We start from the raw sequence: 26,397 nt of genomic DNA, 5'->3' as shown, positions 1-26,397 counted from the left end.
GAACCGCTTTCGGGTGTAATTGCAGCGATATGCTCCTCCCATCAGGTACTCTATCACCAAACCAATATCAATCAGACTTATCCGATAATCAGGAGGTAAGTTTCCCTGCAATGAAAATAAGAAGGATGGTGGGGGAGGAAGAAATGCTTATTACTGGCGTTGTTAAATATACTTTATAATGATGTTAGAATAAAACAAATTAAACAGTTAGAAAACAGTAATGTATTATTATGCTGGTTAATTAATTCACCTTAAAATAGATCCAACCGAAACCTGGATATTCTCGCTTGGAAAGAAGACATAAGTTAAATAAGAAGGTGAAGGACTTGTTGGAAGTAACAGAAGATAACATCTGTACACAGTACTCATATTCTTCAGCTGGGGAAACAAGGAACATGACTGCAGAACAAAAAGCATGAGGATCAGCACACTTGAAAGTTCAGGCACAGTTGCTGGACTCTAGTCCTGCAAGATAGCACCTTTTCTGCACCATCTGTCCCCCACAACTCTTGTCCTGGCATCTCATGTCTCTGCTGGCATCTCTTTGGACTGCCTCGTCTGCACTGCCAAGGCATGGTGAAGTGACATCATGCGATATCATTTGTTCACATGGAACCAGCTCCTGCACGTGATCTTCCCATTCTGCAGTGTTTCCTTCCTATGTTCCAGGAAAGGAAGCGCAGGGGGGAAAGAGCTATGTCATCTACTCTAGAGGACTTACACAGTGCATGAGTTATTGCTAGTTGCTAGAGGCAAGGAGAGTCTGTTAGCATTTGTTCTTGGGGTTATGTACAAATAAACACATATCTTCTTTTCTTAAATTCCACACCTAGTATGAGGAAAGCATCTGTATTTATGAAAGTAAGTATGAAAGTTGTAATGAACAAAATATCTGTGGTTAATTCTTTGGGGTTTTGTTCAAGAAGAAAACTACAGGCCTAGCAATTTTCCTAGATGGTCCCTCCTTGAACTCCCAACATATTTTACTGAAAGCCTCTCTAAGCACAGTAATCTTGCTACCTAATTTCCAGCAGTGCCAGCGAGATTGTCTCCCAAGAGGTGAACTGTGCTTGTGGCAAGGGTCATTAGCAGGATCCTGGAAAAGGCATCTACATATTTGCTCTTCCGCTTCTTTTCCTTTCTTATCCTCTGTTAAATATAACATATATATACGTCTTCAGCATGCATCTTTTATTTTGAAGGGAAAAAGAATGATAAATATGTCCACATCTTATTGCTCTCACTTTGTGAACTCCCTTGCACATATCTTCCTTCTCTTCACTGTCAAGACTGAAAATGGCAACACTAAGGTTATGAGTTCTCCAATGCTTATGGCTTGCAAAGCTATGAAGATCTCAGTAGTAGATTGTCTCTTACTGCATATGAATCTGAGTCTGCCTTTGAGTTAACCGGGCATTTCTATTCTCCAGTAGCAGTAAGCCTAATGCGACACCTAGCAGGCCAGAACAATTTCAGAGTGGGTTGGTCTCACAGATGTGCCGGTGAAGCACTCTTGGGGTTCTCTGGCAATGGAAGAACAAAACCCCAGCGTGGGCACATCTGCTCTTCTGTTCCCCTCCTGGGAATTCCACAAGGAAGACTCTGATCCATTTACAGGAGGAAAGGGCTAATGGGAAGGGAATGCCCCCAAATGAAACTTTGCCTCCTTCTCTAAATCACTGCCTCCGAATTGTTCGCATGAGAGTTTATGGTTCAGCAAGCAGTTCCCTACCAGAAAAAAAGGCATGGTTCAGCAAACTGTGAATAGGTCACCCAGATCTAGAGATCTCATTAAGAGCCCTGCAGATTTACAGAATCCTGTCTGTCCTGTATGTCTTTGTGCAAGACGTGACTACAAATTAAAGGTGGAAAGAAAGGTAAATTATCCTTCTGTGAACTGTGAGCAGTAGCCTTGGAAAAAGAGAAAATTAGTAAAAAATTAACTTGTATAGTCAACATTGCAGAAATAACAGGAAACTGTAATTGCTAGCCTCAAACTTTTTCAGTGCACTGTAATAAAATAATCACATTCTCTATAATGATATACAGCACAGCTTACAGTTAGCCTGTAGCTCTTTTTATGTGGTCATCAAAAGAAGATGAGTAATTTGCACGGAGCAATTTTATGACTGCCATGTCTTGCTAGAAATATCTGCATGTCTGCAGATATCTGCCTGGCTTTTCTGCAGATGTGCTTATTAGATTCAGAGCAGAGAAACACTAATTGAGAGCAGATGGCAACTGGTTCTGCAGAAAAGATGAAATGGATCCAAGATCCTCCTTTCTCTTTTACTTCAGCCAGGAAGAGCAACGCTTATTTCCCTCCCTACTCACCATGGTACAAACAGCACACTGAAAGGTTGAGGAAGGAGAGAGGAAGGTAGTGCTGTGGTGTACCATGCTTAGCAATGGGCTGGGATTCAAAGGGACAGAAGAGCAAACAAATTTAGTGGCAAAAGGTGAGCTGCCAACTATCTTTCAGTAATGTCCCTTAGCATATCCTTTTGCACTCTTCCTACTCTTGGCTAATCTGATGGTCAGGGGAATCACTATGGCTTTCAGGAATTCATATTAGCTTAGCTTATTTGAACCCAGTCATTTTTATTCTGAACTGTTTAAAGAAAAAAAAGTAAGTCTAAAAATTAAATCCTGCTAGGATTTTTTTTGTTTTGTTTGTTTGTTTGTTTTTTCCCCAAAATGTTCTTCTCTCTCCAGAATTCTTGAAGCAATGACAGTTTTACTAGAACAAGAATGAAGACACTGGCAGAAGTGGGAGTTGTAGCTCCAAGACAGAGTTGTAGTTCTTCAACAGACTCCTGCTGTCTTAATGTAAGACACTAAAACTGAATTAAGTGGCAAAAAATATTTGAGCAATTAAGAAAGCACAACAGGCACCAGGGTGCAGCATGTGTTAGAAAGCATGAGTTTCCTGATACAGTTCTTCTGATTTCTAAAATTTCATAAAGGGATTTAGATAAAAATTTTCCAATAGACTGACTTTAATAAAAGATGCATCTAAACCTCCCAGATAATATTTAAACACTTCACTAAAGAAAACTCACAAATTCACAGCAGAAATACACATTTTATAGACATACACATATGTATGGCTCTGTGCTAACACACAATTACTTTTCCAAAGTGAGCAGCCCTAGTAAAGCCAATTGGACCATCCTTCTGAGAGGAGTTATGAATGTGCCAAAGCATTTGCCGTATCAGCAGACACCTTGAACCAACCTGGCAGCGGCGAGTCTGCTTGTCAATGAAGCACAGTGGTGCAAGTGGGCCAGAACCCCTCCAAGAACAGCAAAAATTTGGATAGGCTAATTCTAGTACAGCCAAGGTGGTCAGGACTGACAGAGGAGAAGGTTTGATTTTGGGGTATGATAGGTACCCCAGTTAATAATCGACTAGCCTTTCAATGTTGGGACAAACCCTTCAGTGCTAATGCATTATTCTTTTCCTGAAGAAACTTCAACTTTAAACTGTAACAAATCAATTATAGTATTTTTTCACTTTAAATTCACTATAAGTGAATTTTTATATTCAGCAGGTACCAAGCTTAAAATTACCAAGAAAAATTATTTCACCGCAGAGTGGGATTAAGATGTATTGTTTATATACAATTTTGGATTAAAGAAAAAATTAATCTGTTAATTTCTACTGATCTTCATTAGCTAGTTGAGCTAGGGAAGGATTTTTTAAAAACAACCTGTAGAGGGCAACCCCCACTTACAGACAGGATGTCAAGCACGGCCACTGTTTCTTCCTGCTTAGTCTGTATGCATTGGTTTGTACGGTCTAGGGAAGGGAGTCAACCCTGTATGTTAATTTCTGTACCCTTGACAGGAGATGTCAAAAAGACCATGACGCAAATGATGCAGGCAGATTTGTCCCTGTATGTAGTTATGGAATTGAGAGGATCGAAAAGAGAGATGAGCACAGTTGTCTCTAAAGCAGAGTCATTAAGAAGTACTTTGTCTTGTTAATATATGCAGAATTTAAGCATGCTCTGATTATTGTAAATTCTTTAAGACTGTGTCTCCAGGCCTTTACAATGTGCTGCCCAGGCTAACAGTCTTCACAGCGATATTTGGAAATCCAAAGAGAAAATACATTTTTGCCTTATATGTTTGTGCATGTGTGTGTGCATGCGCACATGTGTATCTGTAAGCTGCCACAAACAGGATGTGGTAATGTGACTTCTGTTGCTTGAATTCTTTGCTTTATTAAGCAGGCAGGGTGGTCTTTCAAACAAAAACACCCCTCCTAGTGATTTATACAGCTGTGTAATTCAACAGTAGTAAATTAAATAATGCTTCTATGATTTGTAAGCATCCATTTTCTATTTGAGAATTCACAATGATGCAGATGTAAATAACTTTCTATAGCATACACCCTTTTAAATAGTGCAGGTTTTAAAATTGGGATGTATGCATAAAAAGCACAGGGTATGCATATCCCTTAAGTGTTGTCTCAAGTGACATACTACATTTTTTGTACTTATATTTTGTGGTACTGTAATTAAATCTGAGCGGTTAGGTGTCTGGCATCAAAACATATATAAACTCAAAAAACTAACATCAGCAGTGTGGTCTGGTTTTCCTGCACGGTGGCCACTTAACTGTCAAATAGTGATGTCCATTAAGAAGTTACTTCCAAGGAGGTGTTTTCATTTAAACTGTTGTCAGATCTGCTGACTGATTTACAGCTTGGTTGACCGGTAAAGGATCTGCTCAGATGGCAGGGCTATGGCAAGGTGTCACTTTTCTCCAAGTGAACCACAGTTGTTCCTCATCACTGACAAAATGAGAAATACAGCCCCAGAGGTGCAGTTTTCTGATGAAGGTACCAGAGGGCTTCATCAGGCTGTTTGTTTTTAAAGCCCTTAACTATATTCTAATACGAGTACACACTGACTTCATGTAGTGGGAATTACTGGAGACTTTAGATATGGATAGGGGAAAGAAAGATGAATTTATGGAAAAATTACCATCGCCTAAAATCTAGCAATCAACACGGAAAAAATAATGTCATTAAATATAGTGTAAGCTTATTTAATGGCAATGTCTATCAATATATACTTATGAGTACTGATTGTCTTTGCCTATTTTGATGCCTTTTTTTCAAGAGCTTCTTTAAAAATACATCTTTTGTTAGGGACTCAGAAAAAGTTATTGATATTGTTTAGTCACTCAACATACAAATTGCTACGCCTTCAAAGGAGGACTTGGAAAGGAGATGCTGGGGGAGAGAAGGAGTTTGGAAAGGATTATATTTTATAGTAAGAAGACAGATTATGCTTGTTTCAAGCTCTTATAGGCACATAAATAACTGCATATTTAGTAAAAAAATATAGTAACTTGGGCTTCAAGAGAAGTAGCCAGTCTAAATGTGTTCTAGCTTTACTCTGCTCCATCCAAGGGGATTTGTGCATAAGAACAGTTTAGTTTCTTCTGCAGGCATTTCACACTTTCCAGTGGTCACTTAATATACTATATATAATTGAACAATGAAGATGCCATATAACACACTAACCAAAGAAAGCCACCAGAACTGCCCTAAACATAACTACTGATTATTCTGTAGCATTATTTAACAGAAAGATGATATATGAAGCATTGCCACTCCCCTCCCCTAGTTGCCTTTGGCTCTGCTCAGCTGTCAGTGACAGAATAAACCACCAAAACCTGTGCTCTTACAAAAAATCTCCATTCCTTTTTCAATCTTCTATCTAGTCCCATGTACGGAAATCTCCTTTCTCAAGTATGCTACCCTTGAGGTCCGACTTACGTAATGTACAAAGTTGTAATCTGCGCATGCTTTGGGGGAATATTCAAGTTGATGAGGTCAGTTGCAGGCTCAATCTCCTTACTTGATCCATATATTTAGAGTATAAGGGATTTTCATTCATTGCTGCTGCTGTAACACTTTTAATCCTGAACACATTGCTGAAGGTGTTTGGTATCTCCTTCCTGTCACTATACTTTTCTGTGTTTCTGTCCTGCCCTCCTAATGGCTCTTTATAATTCAAGATGCTTGAAATTAACTTGATAAGGGGTCAGGGGAAAGTTGCACTACTTCTTTTTGTATATTTCTGCTGAGGAAGATGGCTACAATATACCACACAACACAGAACGAGGAACTGTTTCTAACAAACTAGGATCCAGCACAAGGATAAGGGCTATTTTACAAGCTCGGAAGTAAACTAACAACATGGAAATTAGCTTTGACAATAGTTGCAGGTATGGAAAAATACATATAACAGCATAAACCCACACGGTATGTAAGAGCCTACAATTATGCTAGCAGAAGCACTATTACCCAAGCATTTAAAACCACAGAGAAAGCAAGCCAAATAACTTGCTAATTGTCCTTTGTATGCAAAAAGTTCGTATTCAGTACATACAAAAAGGACATTCTGTAATGGCAGGGGAAGGAGAAGGCTCTGACTGAAAGCTCATGCAAAACAGATTGTGTCTAGCTACAAAAAGCAATCACAGCATTATCTCCAACCTACCGTCTATTTGACTCTTACCTTTTTGACGTCCCTGACTAGATGATACAGAGTGTTGGATGGTCCATGTCTCTGCAAAGGACAAATAAAGAAGAATAAAATAGTTTTGCATTGTCCAAAGACCTGCAAGGTGTAAATGCTGAAATGGGTTTCTCGCCTTAGTAGTTTAAAAATCAGGCAACTGAGAGCACTTCAAGTGTACAGCGTTGTCAATTTAAAAAAATAAAATCAATTACAAGAGCATTATTTCACCTGAATTCTCTTTTGTGCAAAACCCTTCAGTAAGAAAACCACAAGAACTGCCATACTGGATGAAAATGAAAGTCCTATATATCAGATTAGGCTCCTGGCTTAGGGAAAGCAGGAGCCCAGCACAACGTGCACAGTCTCTGGGAGAGAGTGGAAGGAAAAACAGCTGCTTAAGTGTCAGCCTTCCTGCACTCAGGATCTCCACTTCAACCGCTGGTGGCTCAGAGAGCCCCTGAGCCTGACATTGCATCTAGGCTGTCTTGACTGAAAGCCACTAACAGCATGCACAGTCTGTGAATTTGTCCAATCTTCTTTTGACTCCACCTGACATGCAAAACATTCTGCAGCAGACTCCCACAATTTCAATTACATGTTATGTGGAGAAGTACTTTCTTTGCTGTTGTGTTTTTGACTGTTGCTGATATTTAAGAGACTTTTATGGGAGGTCTCCCTGGCTGTAACTGCTGATAGATGAGACCACTGCATGTGTGCAGAGTGAGTGTTTCCATATATACACTGCTCTGCACTTGCAAACACTTAATTTTATGTGACCCGATCACTAAGCATGATGAGACTTTCCTGTGATTCTTCATATGCTGCTTCAGATTTGCCTACGCTGAGTGATGCTAAATCACCTGCAAGCACCGTCCCTTCACTAGTTACTATTTTTCAGATCACCTCTAAACAGTGGTCCCAGGACAGGGTCTTGGATGACCCTGGTCATAGTGTCCTTTGGTGGTGAGAACAGACCATGTATTCCTACTTTCTGTTTTCTATCCTTCAAGTAGTTTTTAAACCACAAGTGCCCCTTACCTTCTTATGCCATGACAGCTAAATTTCTTTAATAACCTTTGAGGTTTTCAAATATTGTCAAACAGGTTTTGCAAAAACAGGTGGACCAAGTGCAACGTCCTTATTCTTCTGCATGTTGACTTCAGAAATGGTAAGGCTTAACATTTTTCTACAGAAGCTGGGTAAACTCTTTCTTGACATAAAATTGATCCACTTGTCTATTAATTCTATTCTTTAATGTATTTTTACAAATTTGCCATGGCAGAAGTCAGATTCACTGGTTTGTAGCTTCCCAGGTCACTCTCAGGGCTCATGCTGAAATTTGGTATTTTTTAACTGGTCTTGTAATTTTTTGGGTGCTAAGGCTATTATGGATGCATTAGGTCATATAACATAATTGGTAGTTTAGGCATTTCACAACCTGGGTCTTTTGGAACTCTTGCATGAATAATTTATGATGATATCTATAGCTCACAATACATTTGTTCAAAAAGACCTTGTTTTAGCTGTAGAACTGAATACTTTCCTCAAACTTTCTCCCTGTAAAAACTGGCTTTGGTACAAGAACTACAATGCTTATCTCTGTAGCAAGAAATCTCATAGGTTTTCTGTTCTTAATACATAGATGCTAGTTGTTACACAAAGTTTAAGCCGATCAAAGGTCGGATGGGAAACTGTCTCAAGGGGGGCACAGATACCTGTTCCTCTATATTTTGCACAAATTTAATGAATTATTTTCATATTTGATATTTTTGAAAGACTGACTTCTGGTCACCATCAGTGTGAAAAACCTCTGGATAACAGCCCAGTGTGGCAGCTTATGATGGCAGGGCTTTGAAAAGTATTGGCAGAAAAAAACTTTTTGAAAAGGGCTCTGCACTATACCATGACCTCTCTCCAACAGACAGAACTAGCAATCCTAAGAACTAGACAATGCTTTAAGATTTTTTCCATACCACTTAAGCAATTTGAACTTACTGGTTTCTCTCAGTAGGCAATAATGATGTGAATGTTGGAATGTGTTTTGCAGTTAAGAACTCAGAAGCAATATGAACCTGTGCAGTTTTATGTTCATTTTAAGGGCAAAGATATAAAACTTGCAAACAGGCTTTTAAAAGTAAAAACTATCATTTTTGGAACATTTGGTGAGGATGTGGGGAAGTCCTTCACTGTAATAGACCTCCTGAAATCATCAGATTTCACCTTTAAATTCAGAAAATTATCCCAAGAATTTTGCTTCGATTTGTGTTCTAGTGGCTGCATTTGATTAACAGTTGCAAGATTTTTCTGAAACTGTAAGAGCTTATACTGTCAAGAGTCATGTATCACCATCCTACAGGTCCTAACTTTCCAGTTACTGTCTGTCAGTCAGTGCCATCAGCCTAAATCTCAGGTCTATCATATTGGAATTATAATGACCAGAAGTCAGCTGGTACTGTGGGAGGCTTAATCCATGTCTTACAAAATCTGTACAGCAGATTAGGTGGGCAAGACACAGTGTGTTCCATTATATGAGACAAAGCTAAAGAGACAGTGTGGACTTCTAACATGGAAAATTTCCACAGCAGGTGTTGGCTGCCTTGTGCACCATCATGTTGTTGTAATGTGAGTGGGAGCTAGAACAATGAATATAGAGATAGAAAATTTGCCTTAGGTTGGCCCTACCGTGTTGTACAATTCCTCTAGCCGGGAGATGGTGAGAAAACGATGCATGCTTACTCCATTTTCTATGAGTAATTTCACAAAATCCACTCTGTCCAACACCAGTGCATCCAGCATTGCTTGCTCAAGGGAGCCCACCTGCAAAGCAAGCGATTAATTCAGGCCATTCCTGGGCATCACAGGCTGTATCTGGCTGGTCCAGTCACCCTGGCACAAGCAGAGAGTCCTGACAAAATTCTGAGGGTTGCTCTGCTAAACTTAAATGGGATAATCACAGTTTTAGTCTATATTGGTTTCTCTGACTCAGGGCAGCATTTCAAAAATGAATGTCAGAGTGTTAAGATTAACATACTCTAGGAAATCCAGATTAGGACCAAGGAACTGGAACCCAGGAAACTGGTGACCCCACTTCCACACTATTCACCATCTCATTATTAACTTTATTCCTCACTTTCCTGACAAACATTTTATTTATATTGGGTATATTTGTCATGTGCATACACACTCACTTTAATTCTGTCTTTACTAGCTTTTTCCTGTGCTCATGGTGTGGAAACTCAGGGAAACTTGGACACCCAGGAAGTAGAAATAACTTCACAGTTAGCATTTCTTTGAAGTGTCAAATGCAAGAGATCTTCTTACGAAAACCTCTCCTTTTCTATCTCTGCAGGCTGGGGGGAGTTAGAAGGATGAGAAATTATCTCATACTTCCAGCTTTTATTTACCTTGCAAAATGATTGCAGCTTGCAGCATTTATGCAAATTTTTGCTATGATGTGGTGATGGAGCGATAACAATAAGGACAGTTTAGTACCATTAAAATCCCTCCTATGTTTTGATGCATACTTATGGCCAATATTGAAGACAAGATAAATAGTCCTGTTCACTCCATAACTGAAAAGGCAAGGATTTTTGAAACTAGCTTTAAGGGGCAGCAAGCTCCAGAAACTACATTTAAAAAGGATATTTAAACAGAAGCTTTTCCTTTTGTTATAATTTTTCCATGGGGAGTTGTAAATGCCCATGTAATGATAGCATATGAAATTTTCATGACGGTGACAAAACAAGTGTCACAGTAATGAATATTGTGATCCAATTAAACCTTCTGAATGAAGATATGGTGGGCTTTAAGGAGTTACAGGTAGAGACAGAGTTCTGTTTTTTTTCTGGGTGACTTCTACCACTGTAAACACTGCAGCACAAGTTGGGAGTTGACTACTCCTCCTTTGCCCCACAGAGTGTTCAATAACCACTCTGTTTACAGCCCTCCCACTCCTGCAGAGAAGCTCTGCCCATGGTGTCCCCCAGGGGAACAGTGTTAGTCAGGGAGCCTGTCCCCACAGCTGGCAGATGGAGCATAAGATGGGGCAGATGTGAAGCAGGCAGATTGATGCAGAGCAGCACTGGGCACGAAATTAACACCAGCTCAGGTTTGGAGCCACAGCACTTCTGTGGTAACATTACTGATCAGCTCTCATGGTCCACTTCATGACCTCCAACATTTGTGCAGCCTATTTTTGACGTCCAACCATCATCAAATTCAGTATTTGTATATAAAAGCATATTGCTTGAAAAGCAAAAAGAAGTTTTGCCTTTCCTTTAATTTATACCTTAACAATGTAATATGGCTGTAAACAGATACTTGTTTTTCTCAGCTTGCAGAATCATTGCTTGATAGTATAAATGTGTTGCTTCCCGTTTCTTTAAAGGTGTGGTCTTTAAGTGTTAAGGCATCACTAGATGTCACCATTTCCTTGAACAAGCAGACATATTAACGTCTTTGTAACCGTGCCTGCCTTCAGTAGCTGTGAATGGGAACTTTGTGTTTGGCTGGGAGCATGACTCAGTATATTTTAAACTGTGCTAAAACCACCGCTGCGAACAGAATGGATTTAATGTTGTGTAGGGTTTAAAGTGTTTTCAGTAGAAGATGCAGCATATATACTGTACCGGCCACTGTTGCCCGTAAATAAAGATTTGACTGCGGGCGATGTCTACTCTGTTCCAGGCTAATGCTAGGCTCAGCTGGTCGGGAGCAGATGCGTTGGCTCCTGTGTATACAGACAGGGGTGCAGGGAGGAGAGGAGGAGAAAGAAGAAACAAGACATACTTTAGACTCAGTCAACAGACCACCATGGTAATTCCTCTTTATCAAAAGTCTCACAGATGTCCATGTCATTTCTGCAACGGATCTCATATTAAAACAAAACCAAACCTTCCATTGTTCCTGTAATAAAGTACTGGTTCTCAAATCTGAATCTATGGCTCTCAGATTGTCTCATAAACATTAATTATTTCCTCACATCCCCCTTGAAAAATACAGTAGGTACATGCAATATCAGCAGATGCAACTTGTGGTGGAGTGAACTGGTTTCCTTCCTCTCAGACAGGAAGCAAGAGCAGAAGCCAGGAGGGATACTGATCCAGCTGCAGGAATACGCACACACACACGTATGCACACAAGCGCGCACATATACACAGACATACATCTAGCAATTACAAACAGGTTCAAGTCAGACAGACCACACCAATTTCAATAGTCGTGCATTTTATGCACATCTTTTATGCATTCCCACCTGATAAGCTGGGGATCCTGTACAAGCGTAGGAATTTCTCCTCTATCTATTTGTACTGAGGGGCCTTAGTGGGACAAATTACCCTTCACACATGCAATATTTGTGTAAGAAAGCATGCTATAAAGCTGGTGTCAAGGTATAATATATCCAAATTAAATGAGAAACTATGCAGATGATAAGATGGGTTTGGAGCTGTTTGTTTTTTGGAAGGGAGGGTGTGTATTTCCCTGTAGTTTTAATGGACGCTGTGGGACATTCGTGCCCTGCTGTGCTTTTTTAATACTTCACTAAGGATTTCATGGTTATTAGTTGATTTGTAATAATAAAACAGTATTTGTGCTTCAGTGTCACAGGGAGAACTGGCCTGAATGAACTGATCAACCAAATAAATAAAAGGCCCTTCAACTTTTAACTACATAGCTGCTTGCAATGATTAGGTGATTGTATAAAGGATCATTTTTTAAAGGCCTCATACCTCCACTGTTTCCTTGTCATTATTAATTCTTATACTGATATCATGGAGTGAGGACAAACAAGAGTTTTTCATTACTTCAAAGCATTTCTGTCCCCATTTCAATACTATTCATAATCATGCACTGTTCCAGCTGAAAGTGGACTCTGAAATTGAAGGCACAGAAAACATAAAGCGTAACATGCTGGCCGCTGAAATTCTCTGTAAAACATCAGTTCAGCAGACCTTCGGGAAGCTTAGCCTACAGTTTAATTTCATAACTCTCAACTTTGCAGTTAGTTCACTGCCATGAAACTTTGCCAAATACTTGGCAATATATACAGCAATTATTTGGGAGGTGGTGGACTGTAAATCATCCAGATCACTTTCATTTTATTACAGAAATGAGGTCTGATAAAAAGGTAGGTGATGCAGGAGCAGAACAATAGAAAGAAATGAAGAAAAGAAGAAGAAACAGTGAAAACAATAAAAGACCTTTCTGTGACTAAGAAGTAACAGGAACCCCTTCGCGTAAGACACAACTTCTCATTGCTCTATACTAAAACACAGACAAAAGCTCTCACAAGAGACCTCATGGGGGATGCCAACGACATCTGAACTTTTCTGAGCTTCTTACACAAGCAACATGCAACATTCAAGAGCAGAAAACATTTATCTTCGTCAAGGGCAAAAATGTCTCTACCGTTTTACTTTTAAAACCAGAAAAAACTACCTGCAGTGGGAATGATAGTGTAAATTAAGTACAGAGAGCAAATAATGTTCTCCCCCTTTCTGAAGCAAACAACAGATCCTCTCAAAATGTCATTAGATCTCCTCCTTTCCATCCGTGTGCCTGCAGAAGAAGTGATAGCTTCAGCAGGTGCTCAGGCAAGCTGTCTGGTGAGCAGTAGAGGACGCACAAGGGTGAACTCCAAAACCCAGGGGCAGTGATGGCGATCCCGCAGCTTGGCACCGTCTTGCACATGTGATGGGGGAGCTCCACCTCCTGATTTTCCTAAACTGACTGCAGCCTACAGTCTGGGTAGCCGGAGGTGCAGCCTGCTTAGAAACCATTTTGGATCAGGAGTGGATCAGACAGTCTTGGGGAATTGGGCTACTTACACTGGTCCCACTTCAGCCAAAACTCAAGCCAAATCATAGAGGCTCCAGGTGAACACCTTCTGACCCCTAGCAGGGAGCTAGGGGTTTCCCTGTTTGTGTTGAGTGACCTAGCATTCCTGGGCCTTTTCGTGCTTTAGGAAGACCCTGGCTGCTGGATGAACACAGGGCCTTCTGGTACATCTGATCACATGAAAAAGCAACTGCATGGGGTGAGGGCTGCATCTCCAGAAAGGTCCCCAAGCCCAGCAGTTCATCAGATTTGTTTTCTTTGAGCATGCTTATTTCTCTAAATACTGAGCAGAGGGGAAAGCAAGCCATGCTCCAGCCTCTGTCTTTCCCACCTCCCTCCATGGTGTTTAAGGCTGCTAGCAGTGGACAAGTTTTCCTGTTGGTGCATGTGCAGTCCTAGAGATGATGCTCTTCTCAGTGCTTGTTAGCATAAGGGTTCATTTCATTGTCTTGCAGAGCGCTGCAGACATTTGGCAGTTGAAGGAAATGTATGGTTTCTCAAGGGGTTTTTCTACTTCAGGTCCAAACCAGTCCATCAGCTAGGGTGTAGACTGGGCAATACAGGTCTGCATGCTGGGGCTCTGATACACCTGGTGGGGTGGCTGCTCCCAGAGTGAGGTTTGTTGCTGGAAAGCCCGTGCACCCTTCTCCTCTTTCTTGTCTTCTCTATGTGGTTTTCAGGTGAATGTGGATTACACTGGTCTTACATAAGAGGAGAAGGAAAATAAAAACTATAAAAGTTTGTACAGGGCAGCATATGGGCTGCAGACACCGTTTAATTGATTTTATTCCAGGGTGGACTGATGACTTTTGACTCAAATGAAAAAGAAAGTATTCAGGCTATTTCAGGTGGAATTCTATCCAGTATTAAGAAGTAAATATAATTCTACTAATATAAGAAAAACTCCCTAGAACAAATGTGAGTTAGGCTTTCTTAAGACACTGCCTCCTTTCAATCATTTCCTTGATTGCATTCGGCACCACAGAGCATGGATTTGAGTCAGTAAGAAGAATCCAAAAAGTGACCTGTCTGAGGACTCATCTTGCTCATGAGCATCACTGCAATGTACTCAAATCAAAGCTGAAGGATATTTGGGAAATCAAAAAATAAGGTAGAGTTAATAACTTACTGCTCACGTCAGTGACCAGAGCACCCTGTATTGAGTGCTCAACTCAATACAGGGATCACACTGGAACTACTTATTAGGCCCTTAACACTGTCAGTGGTGAGAAATTAGCATTTCCTCTCCCTATATTTCTATTTCATGCTGTCTCATGGAAAGATTCTCTGCTTAGTTGTGCTATATTATTTTCATTACTGTAGTATACTTACTGCTTTAAATAGTGTTTTAGGTGATATGACTAATGTCTATGTAAAATTTACTCAGTATCCTGAGCATAACTGAGTATATAACTGAGCACAAGATATGTTCCTCAAAAGAACATTAAGACAATATGACTAATGTCTGCAGCGGGACTCTTCCCTTCATCTGCTCCTAGTAGAAAAGTTGAATTTAGGATGCAATGCATTGATTTGGCAGTATTTTATTTCAGTATAGATATTGCTGGATATAGATAGACAATGCAAGGATAGTGCGAAGTTGAATGAACAAGAAGGAGATCTGGGACAGATCTGTTAGTTCCTGCAAGTGTTAACTTTATGCTCTTAGGTGGCCATCCAGGAGTGCTTGGATATCTTGCATAGATTCTTCTGGTAAAAGGTCAGATGGTCTATCCAATATCTTGGACCAAAAATGCAATGGTCCTTGATTATAAAGCCTGGGACCATAAACTTGACTCTGTATCCTAGGTGAGCCAGTGTACACGTCAGACAATGAGTGTTGTGCCCTTGCAGGATCGCAGATTACTGAAGAGGTAGACTACAGGTTTTTATATACTAGCTAAAGTTTACTGTGACCAAGGTGAACCTCTGAAGGATTCTCCTGGGGTAGTCTATGATACTTAGCGCTCAGGAATCTGGAAAGCTGAAATGATACAAAACTGATCTATCTAGACAGAAATGGTTGTTGGAGACTCATTTCCACAGTGCTTCTAAGCATGTCAGTGTCCTCTTTAAATCATCATTTAAAGAAAAGAATTACATTAGGGAAAACAGCGATCCAAATTAACTTTCTGCTCTGCATCTCAGCAGGTCTTATGTTGTCTTCTGTTTCAGCAGCTCTTTGATGGAAAGGCTGTGTTTCCACTGCATTTGCTACAAGCATTTTCCTGGCATTTAGCAAATCAGTTGACAATAACAAAGCTGATAGCAACAACAACTATAATGGCAGTAATCAGATATCTGGCCTAAGTCTGAAATCCTTCTGCGTCAGTGATTTCCTGGTTGGCAGACCATCACACTGTCTTCCAGGACCATCTGATACTACATGATGGCTGTTCAGTGAGCATGAATCATGACTTATTCACAGGCTGGAAAGTATGCAGAGACATCAGATCTGCATTAGCCTAACATGGCTTATCTCAGAGGGTTACATGGCAGTAATATTATGATATGTATATACCACACAGCACCTCTTTCCCAGTGCTAACAATTGCACTGGGAAGGCTTCTGGAGCACCAGCTGAAATGTGGCTGGTGCTGCTAGTACGCCCCAGACATTGCAACAGCTTCGTGAACTAGGATCTTCGATGCCTCTTCAAAACAATTATATTTTAGAACATCTCCATATGCTGTCTCTAACTTCCCTGTCATATGCCTTCTGCTCAATTAGCAGCTGCAAAAGGACAAAATCCGTTACTGTTTGAGTTCCAACTGTTCAAGTTAAGAGAGCACAAACAGTTAAACTGTATCAATAAATTTACTTGCTACAAATTCATGCAATTGGAAACTTACTTCCCACATTTGCATGTCTCTTGAAATAATAAAAAAAAGGAATTCACAAGCCATATGCTGTTGTGACATCCATGCAATGTAAATTGATAACCAGTTTGGATGCCATTCCCTGGTTTATTGGCGATCACTTCCAAGAAAGATAGATCTGCTGACAAGATTAAACAAGTGACTCACGAAAACAAACAAGGAAATAATCTCTCATATTCAGTGCAGGGTTTGGGGCTTGTGGAATATCCCGTCCAGGAGAGTTCCTGCATTGGCAGCATGCCTGATGCGGGTTTAAAAGGAGATTAGCTCATCGCAAATTTTACACAGCAAGCAGAAAAGGATACTTTGTATCATACTCGGTATGTGTCTTGAATACCGGCTAGCAAGAACCGCAAAATCCCCGTCGGTGAGACCGAGCAAAAGTAACCAATAATCACTCACCGGTTTCATGCTTGTCTCTGCCGCCTTTTCACACAGTGCTGAAGAGGGGCAAGAGATTAATTCCTGAATCTAAACTCACGAATTTCAAGATAATTCAGACCCAGTCTTCAAATCTGCTTACTAGTAAATCAATAGACAAGTGGTTCAGCTCTGCTACCTTAGATTTCTCTGTTTGATGAAAAACCCAACTATCCATCAGCCTGATGGGGTATATTTACAGAAAGGCAGCATTTCTTTCAGGGTGGGCCAGAACCTTTGTACAAAGACATGGTATGAATAAGGGCAACTGACTTGCCTGAGACAAGAGATCTCATCTTTGCACACATTGATTAAAAAGTTATATGGACTTTCATTCCCTGTGATCAGAAAGCTCAGATTAAGAAGCATCATCTACTAAATCTAATCTTCATTGAGGACTTTCATAATCAGAAAGCGCTGAGGAGCAGGGTAGACGAGGTGTAAGTTTTAGTTCCTCTGGTTCTTGAGGAAGACACAAGTGCTGCTGCCATCAGCAGATTACCAAATTAAGATTGTCAGGCAAGCGTGAAAGGAGATGTCAAAATTACTTACGCAGATCCAGGCACCTTCTGAGCTAACAGAAGTTCACTGCGATGTCTTGCACTACTGTTATGAAGAGGGAAGGTAATTTTATTTTACTAAGGAGATAACAGGACCAAATAGGCACTTACAAAATGGATATACCAGATCAGAGAGGACTACTCATATACCCAGGGTGCAACCATAGTACAGTTGCTCATGTAAATACGGCAAAATAACTTTTCTAATGGAAAAAAATCCCTCCCAGGCCTGTGATTTATTTTCTTCAGCTTCCAAGAGGCAGATTTCAAGGTGATAAAAGACTCCAGGGATCTTTGTTGGGATTTAGACCTTGAAAATATACCTAGAAAAAGTGGAATCATAACTTTAAGACAATCTGTATCTTACTAATAGAAACCAAGAGCAATAGTTTCAGTGACTGTCTTAAGAACAAATGTGAAGAGAATACACTTTACACTGAGGATAATGAAGGATCCAGTCATATTTAAGGTAAAAATGAAATCTGCAATTAAAATATTTCCTAAGGATAGAAAAGAGGAATTTGGTGGTGGATGCAATTCTTCTTCCTTGCTTTGAATTAATTCCTTTTTCCTTTCTTCACCTGGATTTATGTTGTTTCTGTGTGAAGATGTCCAAAATGCCTTGAGATTTAATTATGCAGATGGCTAAAACTTGTTACCTCAGGGTAGCAGCAAAATAGTCATGTTACCTGCAGGACAAACAACTGGTATCTTGATTGAAATGAGCAAAAGAAGTGGAGAAAGCAATAGTACAGAAGCCTAAAGAAACAAAAGCTACTGGAGCAAAATAATTCCAGTTCATTTCCTTGGCTGGTAGCTATCGGCTTGCAATCATACTTTTGAAGTGGCCAGTGCTTTTTTACTCCTCCTGTTCAGACTTTTGTTTTAAATGTTTGAAGTAACATTTTTGAAATGGGATTAATAATTGTGTAAAAGGTAAAATACTATTTTGCTTGGTCAGGTGAAGGTTACTCAGGCCTTCTCTCTTTTCTCTTCATACAGCTTTTGTGAGCCTGCAAGGAAGAAACTGAGAAGAAAACTGGTCCCTGGAACAAGCAAGAGTGATTCCCATTACCTTTTGAATACCCAGTAAATCTATTAAATTTTTTGTTATGATGCAAATTCAGCTCTGCCACATGACAGTGTGTACCCTTTTATTCAGGTATGTGGGGGGGTGGCAATACCATGATGACAACTGCTAAAGAGCCTCATGAAGCATAACGTTTCCTAGTCAGCTTTGGAAGTCCATACTCTAATGTTTCTCAGATTGCTCTTTAAAATTGTTTGGTATGTCTTATTATCTGTTTTTAAAATCAGTATGACCTGTACTACATAACACAAAACAGTCCAGACAGCAACAAGGTGACCCTTGTTGTGAAAAACCCATTTGGGGAAATAGCATATAAATGGAGGACTAAAACCTCTCAACCCTTGGGTGATTAATCCTTCATCAGGTAAGTACATGTGCTTCAGAGCCTTTAAAATCTCACCTGTTTCTGTATTTACAAGCAGATATTAAATTACCTGATAATATCATATTTTGAAGGGAGATAAGGTAAATGGTGTGTCTGCAAGACCAGGGTTTATAATGAACTGTAGCAACAGCAGATTTACTGTAAGACAATCTTTTAAGAGCATAAGTGTAACATATAATGGCTTAGAAAGATTTAGTGACCTGCGAAGTTTAAGATTAAAACCCCTACCACCCCAATAGTTGAGTTCTTAGCTCTACCAGTGGAGGCTGGAAGGAATCCCACACAGTTCCCAGGCTTTCCTAGGATGACTACAGATAACATTGTACTTTCACAGTAGTGCCAGTTTTATCTAAAGGGAGATAACCTCCTTCTGGATGTTCTACTAGCCACCAAGGCGATCTAAGTCTGAGAAGTTCTTTGGCTGTCTTCTTGTGAGTATTAATCTTCTCAAGTAACTGCTGGGTGGTTACAGCAGTGGTGGAAACACCACTGATGTTTCTTGTGATGCATTAGTGATTGTGGGTGGAGAATAAAAATTCAGAAAGGAAAAACAGTAGCTATTTAAGCATTAAAGAAAGAGCTGGGTTTGTATAAAGCAATTAGAGCAAAAAGTATACTTCAATTTCACGGTATAAATTTACCATCTCAATACCATATATATTGTCAATAAATGCAGATTTCAACACAGTGGAGACCCAGAGTTAATCCATTTGTACTGATACAGACTCACTGTGGAGTGAAACTCCATTACCTTTTAGTAATGCTGTCAGGATAGCTAAATCAATATCCTGGTGTCCTTCTGATCCCATGCGAAATACTGTGATCTGAAATGTTAAAAGACAATACCATTATTGAAACCAGGGTAATTTTTTAAAAAAGAAATTAAATCAGGGCAGCATCATTTGGATCTAAAAACATCCTTATGGCTACAGGATGATCTTACTTTATATATTTTATGAGAAACTTATTAGATAGGATTAACACACAGTATTTTTTGTGAGATAAATTTTGCTAAAGATAGAAATTGTATTAATGAACATATGGAAGAAAAGTCTTCAGTGATACAGGGTGAAATTAGAGATGAAGGAATGTTTTTGTATTAGAGTAACACTAGATTTAGTATTCCCAATACATTACTAGGAGGAATTGGGTGTATTATAGGTTGTGGGCCTAATTTATGGCATAAGGCATTGAGTAAATACTTTTGACTGAAATTAGCAACCTATTCAACCTCATGATTTTATATAGCAGAAAGTTAGAGAAATAATCTAAGAATTAGACTTCTAACAGAAACATTTTTAGTCACATAAGATATGAGCTTTAAGGCAGTGAAGTGAGATACAGAATTCATAAAGAATAAGAATGAATTTAGTGGGGCTGTTCTTTCAAGCCAGTTTCACTCTTGGTTAAGACTGCACTGAAACATATAGAAGTGTAAATCCCCTCACTCCTTTTGTTGCCATGGCAATAGCTGCTCTTGGGCCTTTGCTTCTTGTGAAGCAACTGAAACTGCAGCTTTTTCTTAGTGCCTTTCCTTTACTAATGAAAACTATGTCATCATTTTGATCTGAATACCTGTTATCTGGTTTTCTTTTTCCTTTTGTCAGTACAGACTGCCTTAATTTTTTTTTTTTAATGGATACCTTTAATTAGGAATTGTGTAAGCATATTTTCCACTTATATTCAGCAGCATATGTTGTCCCCACCTCCCTAGACTCCTACTCATACAGCACCACTGAACTGCAGCAGCATCTGGGGTAGAGGTCAGCAAACATCAGGGCACAAAGAACAGTGTACTGTGACGTGGAAGGAGATATATAAAGGGGTCAAGGCTAAGACCACGTGTTGGTGACAAGCTTCAGTTTGCTGGCTGAAATAGCCCTGCAGAGTGTATCCCAAGAAATACAGTGTAGCCCTCCTGTAGCACCTATTTTACCTTCACTTGACCCTACAGCTCTAGGGGTTTCAAAGGGAAGTAAGAGACTTTGGCATCAGTGACAGTGAGTAGTACAGCATGTTAGAAACTGAAAAGGCAAACTGGATGAAATAATAGGAAATTGGCTTAGCTCAATTAGTCAACTGGCTTAAATGATGCCGAAAACAATTAATGCGATAAAGCATTTATGTTGTGTCCTCCCCAGATAAAGTAGACTGTTTTCAAATTAGATTAAGTTTGACCCTTCAAAGTGTTCCTGAGACAAAGCATAAATACTGTAAATGATACTTTAACGACCTATTGTTTCTCTCCCCCTGGAATCTACAGATGTTTCTGGCAAACCACTTGATGTCTATCCCCATACCGCAACTGAATAGAATAGAATAGAATAGAATAGAATAGAATAGAATAGAATAGAATAGAATAGTTCCAGTGGGAAGGGACCTACAATGATCACCTAGTCCAACTGCCTGGCCACTTCAGGGCTGACCAAAAGTTAAAGCATGTTATTAAAGGTGTTGTCCAAATGCCTCTTAAACACTGACAAGCATGGGGCATTGACCACCTCCCTAGGAAACCTGTTCCAGGTTTTCACCACCCTCTCGGTAAAGAAAAGTTTCCTGATGTTTTTCCTAATATTTTTCCTAATGTTTTTCTTATGTCCTTAATGACTGGCAAGGAAGCTTTCCCTGCAGTGCAGGCAGTCTGCTCCTCTGACCTGTAGAGCACAGGCAATGTGGGTATAAATACATATTTCTATGTATGTCTCATCTCAAAACACAATAAAAATGTGAGCTGATGAGATCAGCCCCTCTACTGTACATGCTCATGATGTGCTTCCCATGCCACAGATGATGAACTGTGCCACACAGGTTAGCAGCCAGGCCGGCGGGTCAGAAGGCAGAAGGAAGAGAAAGCCTTCCTCCCTTACCCAGTGGGAAAAAGTAACATCTCCCTTCTCACGGGCAGCTCTGGCAGGTGCTGACAATAAGTGGGTGAATACAGTGTTGCCACGTAACAGTCTGATCATGACATGCTCACAATGCTTTGCAATTTCCCACACAATTTTTGCAGCAACAGGCATCTCCGTAGCACTGAAGGGAAGCGTGACAGCCTGGCAAGCAGATCAGCTAATGCTGGGAATGTCTTGTTTGTGCCACTGCTCTTGGTGGCACCACTGCATGGCAAAATGCCCTTCTTCTCCTCCTCTAAGGCCAAAGGCGAAGCAGTCTGCACATCGGGGACTGAAAATACTGAACAACAGGAGTTCAGTGGAAGAACAAAGTACATGTCAAACTAAACACATGCCCAGTGAATTCCCAGCTTAACTAAAAGGCATCATATAAATTGCAAGCACTGAACAGCTTATCACCACAGGAAAACTAAGGGAAGCACTTTGCATGTATTGGACCACATATAATCCTAAATTTCCATCTTCTCTTTCACCCCTCTTCCCTGCATACCTCAGAAAAATAAACTCACTTCAACAGAACAAATTGCTGCTGTATTAAGAATAAAATGTAACTATGTAATTTAGTTACATTACAATAAAAAGGCTGTCTTTCCACAGTAACTGTAACTTCATTATTATTTTTAAGAGGTCTAGCATAATTCAAGTAGTAAAATAAAGAAAAGGAAGATAAATAATTGGGGAAAATGACGGACATGGAATGAGTGCTCAGACTCATACCAGAATTACAATAATTTTGGGGATCATGACCAAGGCTGAACAAGAATTTTAGACAGAACCAAGGCAAAATATCATGATACTTCATTTCAAAATGCTGCAAGTTTAGTAGCTCAAATACTCAGCTCATACTGTGAGGTATCAGCTCAGGTAAACAGATATGTTCAGCCTCTCCTTATGGTTTAGGTTAACTGTAACTACCCACAGCTGCTTTCTCTCTGACGGATGCACTCCTCCTGTTTGAACTACCTGAACTTTGGTCCAGGCAGATGCTTAACAAGTAGGCCTAATCAAAGTTAATCCTATTGTGTGAGGTTATCAGTGAGAACTCATCACCAAACCGCCAAAAAATGGTTTGGCTAAAGACTGGGCTGATAAGCGGCTGAAACTGCATTAACACGGCAGAAAACCTGACTATAAATATCTTCAGCCATCAGGGCCTGTTGAGCTCTCCCTCCATAGCAGCTGGCTGTATGGCAGTGATCTCCCCTTGAGTAGGGACGCCTCTCAAGGTTGCCCCACGAGGCTGAGAGATCCCTTACCTGACACCAGACATAGATGGGTTGGTAAGTGGCATTTTTTGCATGCATGTAACATTTAAGATACGTATAGTAAGCTTATGCGATAATCTTTGTATCCCATACTAACTTTAAGTGTAGTAAATAGTGGAGTATTGACAGCCAATCCATCTGTACTTATTCAATATTTTACATACCTAAATTTACTGATTAGAACTCTACAAACTAACTACTAGATCAGATCTGTCTGAGTGATCTCTGAGTCTTGTCCTGCAACACTCTCCTGTCACAGGTCCTGAAGATGATTTCGGACAACCTGCAGCACCTTACTACTCGTACTCATGCAGTTTTTTTTGAGAAAATTTTCACAGCTACTCATCCTTTGAACTGTTGGCTCCCAACCTGGTGAAACAGCTTTTTACCAGTCTGGACCTCATAGGCAGGTCTTTGCCCTGTCACGGTTTCCCGTGGTTTTGGGAGGATAGGTTGTTTCTTCTTTCCACTATTGCCCTAAAGTTTGATCAATGTTTTTGTTTATTCACAAAGTGGAGGATTTAAAATAGGACTGCACTGTAATTAGACGAGGATCCAACTTTGTCACACTGTTGATAAAATCTTTATCTCTGTTGATAAAATCTTAGTCCTGATCTGCAGCATTCTTCAGGTATAAGTTGTTTGCCTCGTATCTTTGCCAGATGTGTGGGTTGCTTTCACTATTGGATGTCAGAGGTATTTGAGTATAGTGACATTTGCTTTTAAATGGCTAAAGGAAGACATTTTAGCACTCATGGGTCTGCAAAATGAATTTTGCAAGGTGAGGCTTAAAGCTGCAGCATGCACCATTTGTATCATCATCACCTCTACTGTACCTGGCAAAGCCAGATCATTAGCAAACCACATAGTTGCAGCTTTTGTTCTCCTTCAGTAACTATTTGTGATCCAGGGACAAGGCAGTGGGCCTGGAGGAATACTGCTGCTAAGTTTTGAGTCCCAGACTAGCAGCCTGTGAGGAATCCTCAGCATCTCAAGCAGACCTGTATTGCTTATCCAGTGCAGCTTTATGTTAGACTGCTGTCGTGTTTGAATGATTCATTAATGAAGAGGGCTGTGCACTCCCCCTGCCTTTTCTCACAATTTCTATTGGAAACGCATCCCCAAATGCTCCCCCCCTTTTTTTTCCTGTTATATTTAAATGTGGATAAAAAGAGAAAATAAACAAGCTTTGTAAAACACAGAGAGAGGCAGAAAAACATACAATTTGTTGTTGGATGAGATCCTAGAGCCTTGTCCTAAAGACTCTCTTGACCTTTCCAGAAAGAGAGCATGAATTTTGTTTCTGCATTTTATGAGTACGGTTATGAGGAGACAGCAATTGTTCCTAAAATGTGGATTTACTTCTTTACTTACACAGTTTGTAGTTTTTCCAGCATCCTTTAGTTTTTGGAGTCAGAGGCATGAGGAAATAGGGACACATCCTAAAGTATTTATTGAGACTTTACACTTAGAATTGTTCAATATCTCTGGGTCTCAGAAAACCTATCTGTCTGTCTTGCTGGAGACTTGTTCTTCTGGTGATTTCTTTTCCCCCAATTAACAGGTAAGAATTTTTTTTGCAATATAGTCATCTAGTTTCAAGAGACAATAATGTATCTGACATCTTGCTAGTTGCCATTTACAGGTACTGTGGTGGGTAAATCACTGCAGAGAACTGAGAAACAACACATCGATGCTGTTAAAATAGGACATTGACTAAAGCCCTGTTAGAATGGCCTGCAGATGCTACTGCACTAGTGTATATACAACTGCTGTGCTGAAGGAAAATATCTGGGTCAGTAAACTCTATTCCCAGATACCTCTCGCTGGATGAATATCTGCCACTGAAATGCAAAAATAACAGTAAATTAAAGGCTTACAAACCCACTTGAAAACTCATTACTAAAGAAAAAAAGAAAGCCTTTCTTCTCTAAATGAAAAGAAGATACAGTGCCCAAGAGCCATTCACCTTTAAAAAGACCTCCTGTAGTCCCGTTTAAGCCTGTTGTTGAGTCCTAGCCTCTGTACAACTTTAGTGAAAAAATGAAAGGAAAAACAACCTAGTAAGGTGTGTATATGAAATCCAGGATACCTAATTATAAAAAAATAAACCCCAAGAAGTTGGGGCTAAAAAGTAATACATGCTTAAGACTTGCTTACCCTGCCAAAACAAAACAAGGGGTAAGAGTTGCAGTATTAGTCAGACTACCACTAGCCATTCTTTTACGTTGCTGTGAAAAAGGGAAGATTAGTTTAAACTGAGAAGTTTTCTTTATGCTGATCTGATTCAAACTGTATCTATAAAATGGTTTTCTATTTTTCTGAGCATAATGGAATCGTATTAGAAAGAAAAACTACCATTTACCCTACTCAGCTGTTTCTTTTGAGCTGAAAAACAATTTACGTTAAAAGAAGAAAAAAATCCAAAAATCAAGTACTCTTTTTACTCCCAGGGATTTGGGCCACATTATTACTTCCATGTAGCTGGTAGTTTCAACTGTTGTTGGTAAGCTCAATTATTTTAAAAAAATGTTTTTTTCTGTTCCTCTGCCACCACTTTGGGTATTTTGGGGTTGGTCTTTTTTCGATTTCCTCCTTTCTTTCCTCAGTGTTCACACTACTTATTGGCTTGAAATGAGTTTTTCGGGTAATTGCCTGAGGCATCTCAGTGGACAAGTGTGACTTCCAACAGCAAGATTTTTTTTAATATACTTTTATTCTCTTCTTTACAAATATAATAGAAGCTGACGTTAACATCCCTCACAAATACAAAACTGTATAGCACTGCACTGAAAAAAGAGTTAAATCTGCAGATGAAAACACACCTGAAATAGACAAGCAAAAATGCCTCTGAGTCACCAATAAAGGTTGCAACAACAAGCTGCAAAAACATTGCTAATAAGCATCCAGATTCTTGCTAAATGTAACTCTAATGTCTGGATTTCTTTTGATATGCCCCTAGTGATCTACTTGCGAAGTACAGTAGATAGCAGCTACCTCCAATTCTGGGGGTAGCTGGGCAAGGACCACCAGCTCTGCTGGGCTCCTCTCAGGAGGAGGTGGTTGGGACCTTCCAGTCAAACCCTTGTGTCACAAGACTACCTCTCATTTGCCTCCATAAAACCTGCCTGAGTGAAATGCATGAGGTTTGGCCTTAAAAGTGGGAAAAGACAACCCCCCCAAAAAAAAAAAACAACAAACCAACCTGGAAAGGTTTTCCCTCTACCTCATTGCAGATTTTACTGAAGTGTCTTAATGTGAACAGGATTAACTTCCAGGAGAAAAACCTAGCTGTGTCCTAATTCTTCCTAGGAAAATGCGCTAGGAGATCACTGAGCCAAAACAGACCTTCTCTGCAAGCAGAATGATTGCAGCACATTGTGATACTTGCCAGCAATCATTACAGTCCAGCAGGGTAGAAACCTAATTTTCAGGCAGGGCAGGTAGAAAGCAAGCAAAACCACAAAGAGATGGAGAAATAAAAAAAGGCAGCAGGACAGAAAGTAAGGCT

At 39.9% G+C, this 26,397-nt stretch overlaps 1 protein-coding gene across 1 annotated transcript in view; it reads right to left on the bottom strand.

Moving 5' to 3' along the window:
* The window catches only part of TRPM3 (transient receptor potential cation channel, subfamily M, member 3), a 432,332-nt gene that overhangs the window by 48,397 nt on the left and 357,538 nt on the right, over positions 1 to 26,397 (bottom strand). Inside the window, exons 13-18 of the mRNA XM_009328179.1 lie at positions 19,464 to 19,536; positions 11,170 to 11,270; positions 9,224 to 9,358; positions 6,539 to 6,589; positions 251 to 286; positions 5 to 105 (exon numbers count right to left, since the gene is read on the bottom strand). Coding sequence (XP_009326454.1) covers positions 5 to 105; positions 251 to 286; positions 6,539 to 6,589; positions 9,224 to 9,358; positions 11,170 to 11,270; positions 19,464 to 19,536 — 497 coding nt within the window. The remainder of the gene's footprint in view (positions 1 to 4; positions 106 to 250; positions 287 to 6,538; positions 6,590 to 9,223; positions 9,359 to 11,169; positions 11,271 to 19,463; positions 19,537 to 26,397) is intronic.

This window comes from Pygoscelis adeliae, unplaced genomic scaffold (genome assembly GCF_000699105.1).
Source record: "Pygoscelis adeliae isolate BGI_AS28 unplaced genomic scaffold, ASM69910v1 Scaffold45, whole genome shotgun sequence".
NCBI classification, from domain to species: Eukaryota; Metazoa; Chordata; class Aves; order Sphenisciformes; family Spheniscidae; genus Pygoscelis; species Pygoscelis adeliae.
The sequence above is the reverse complement of the archived record's forward strand: the minus strand, read 5'-3'. Positions and strand labels throughout refer to the sequence as shown.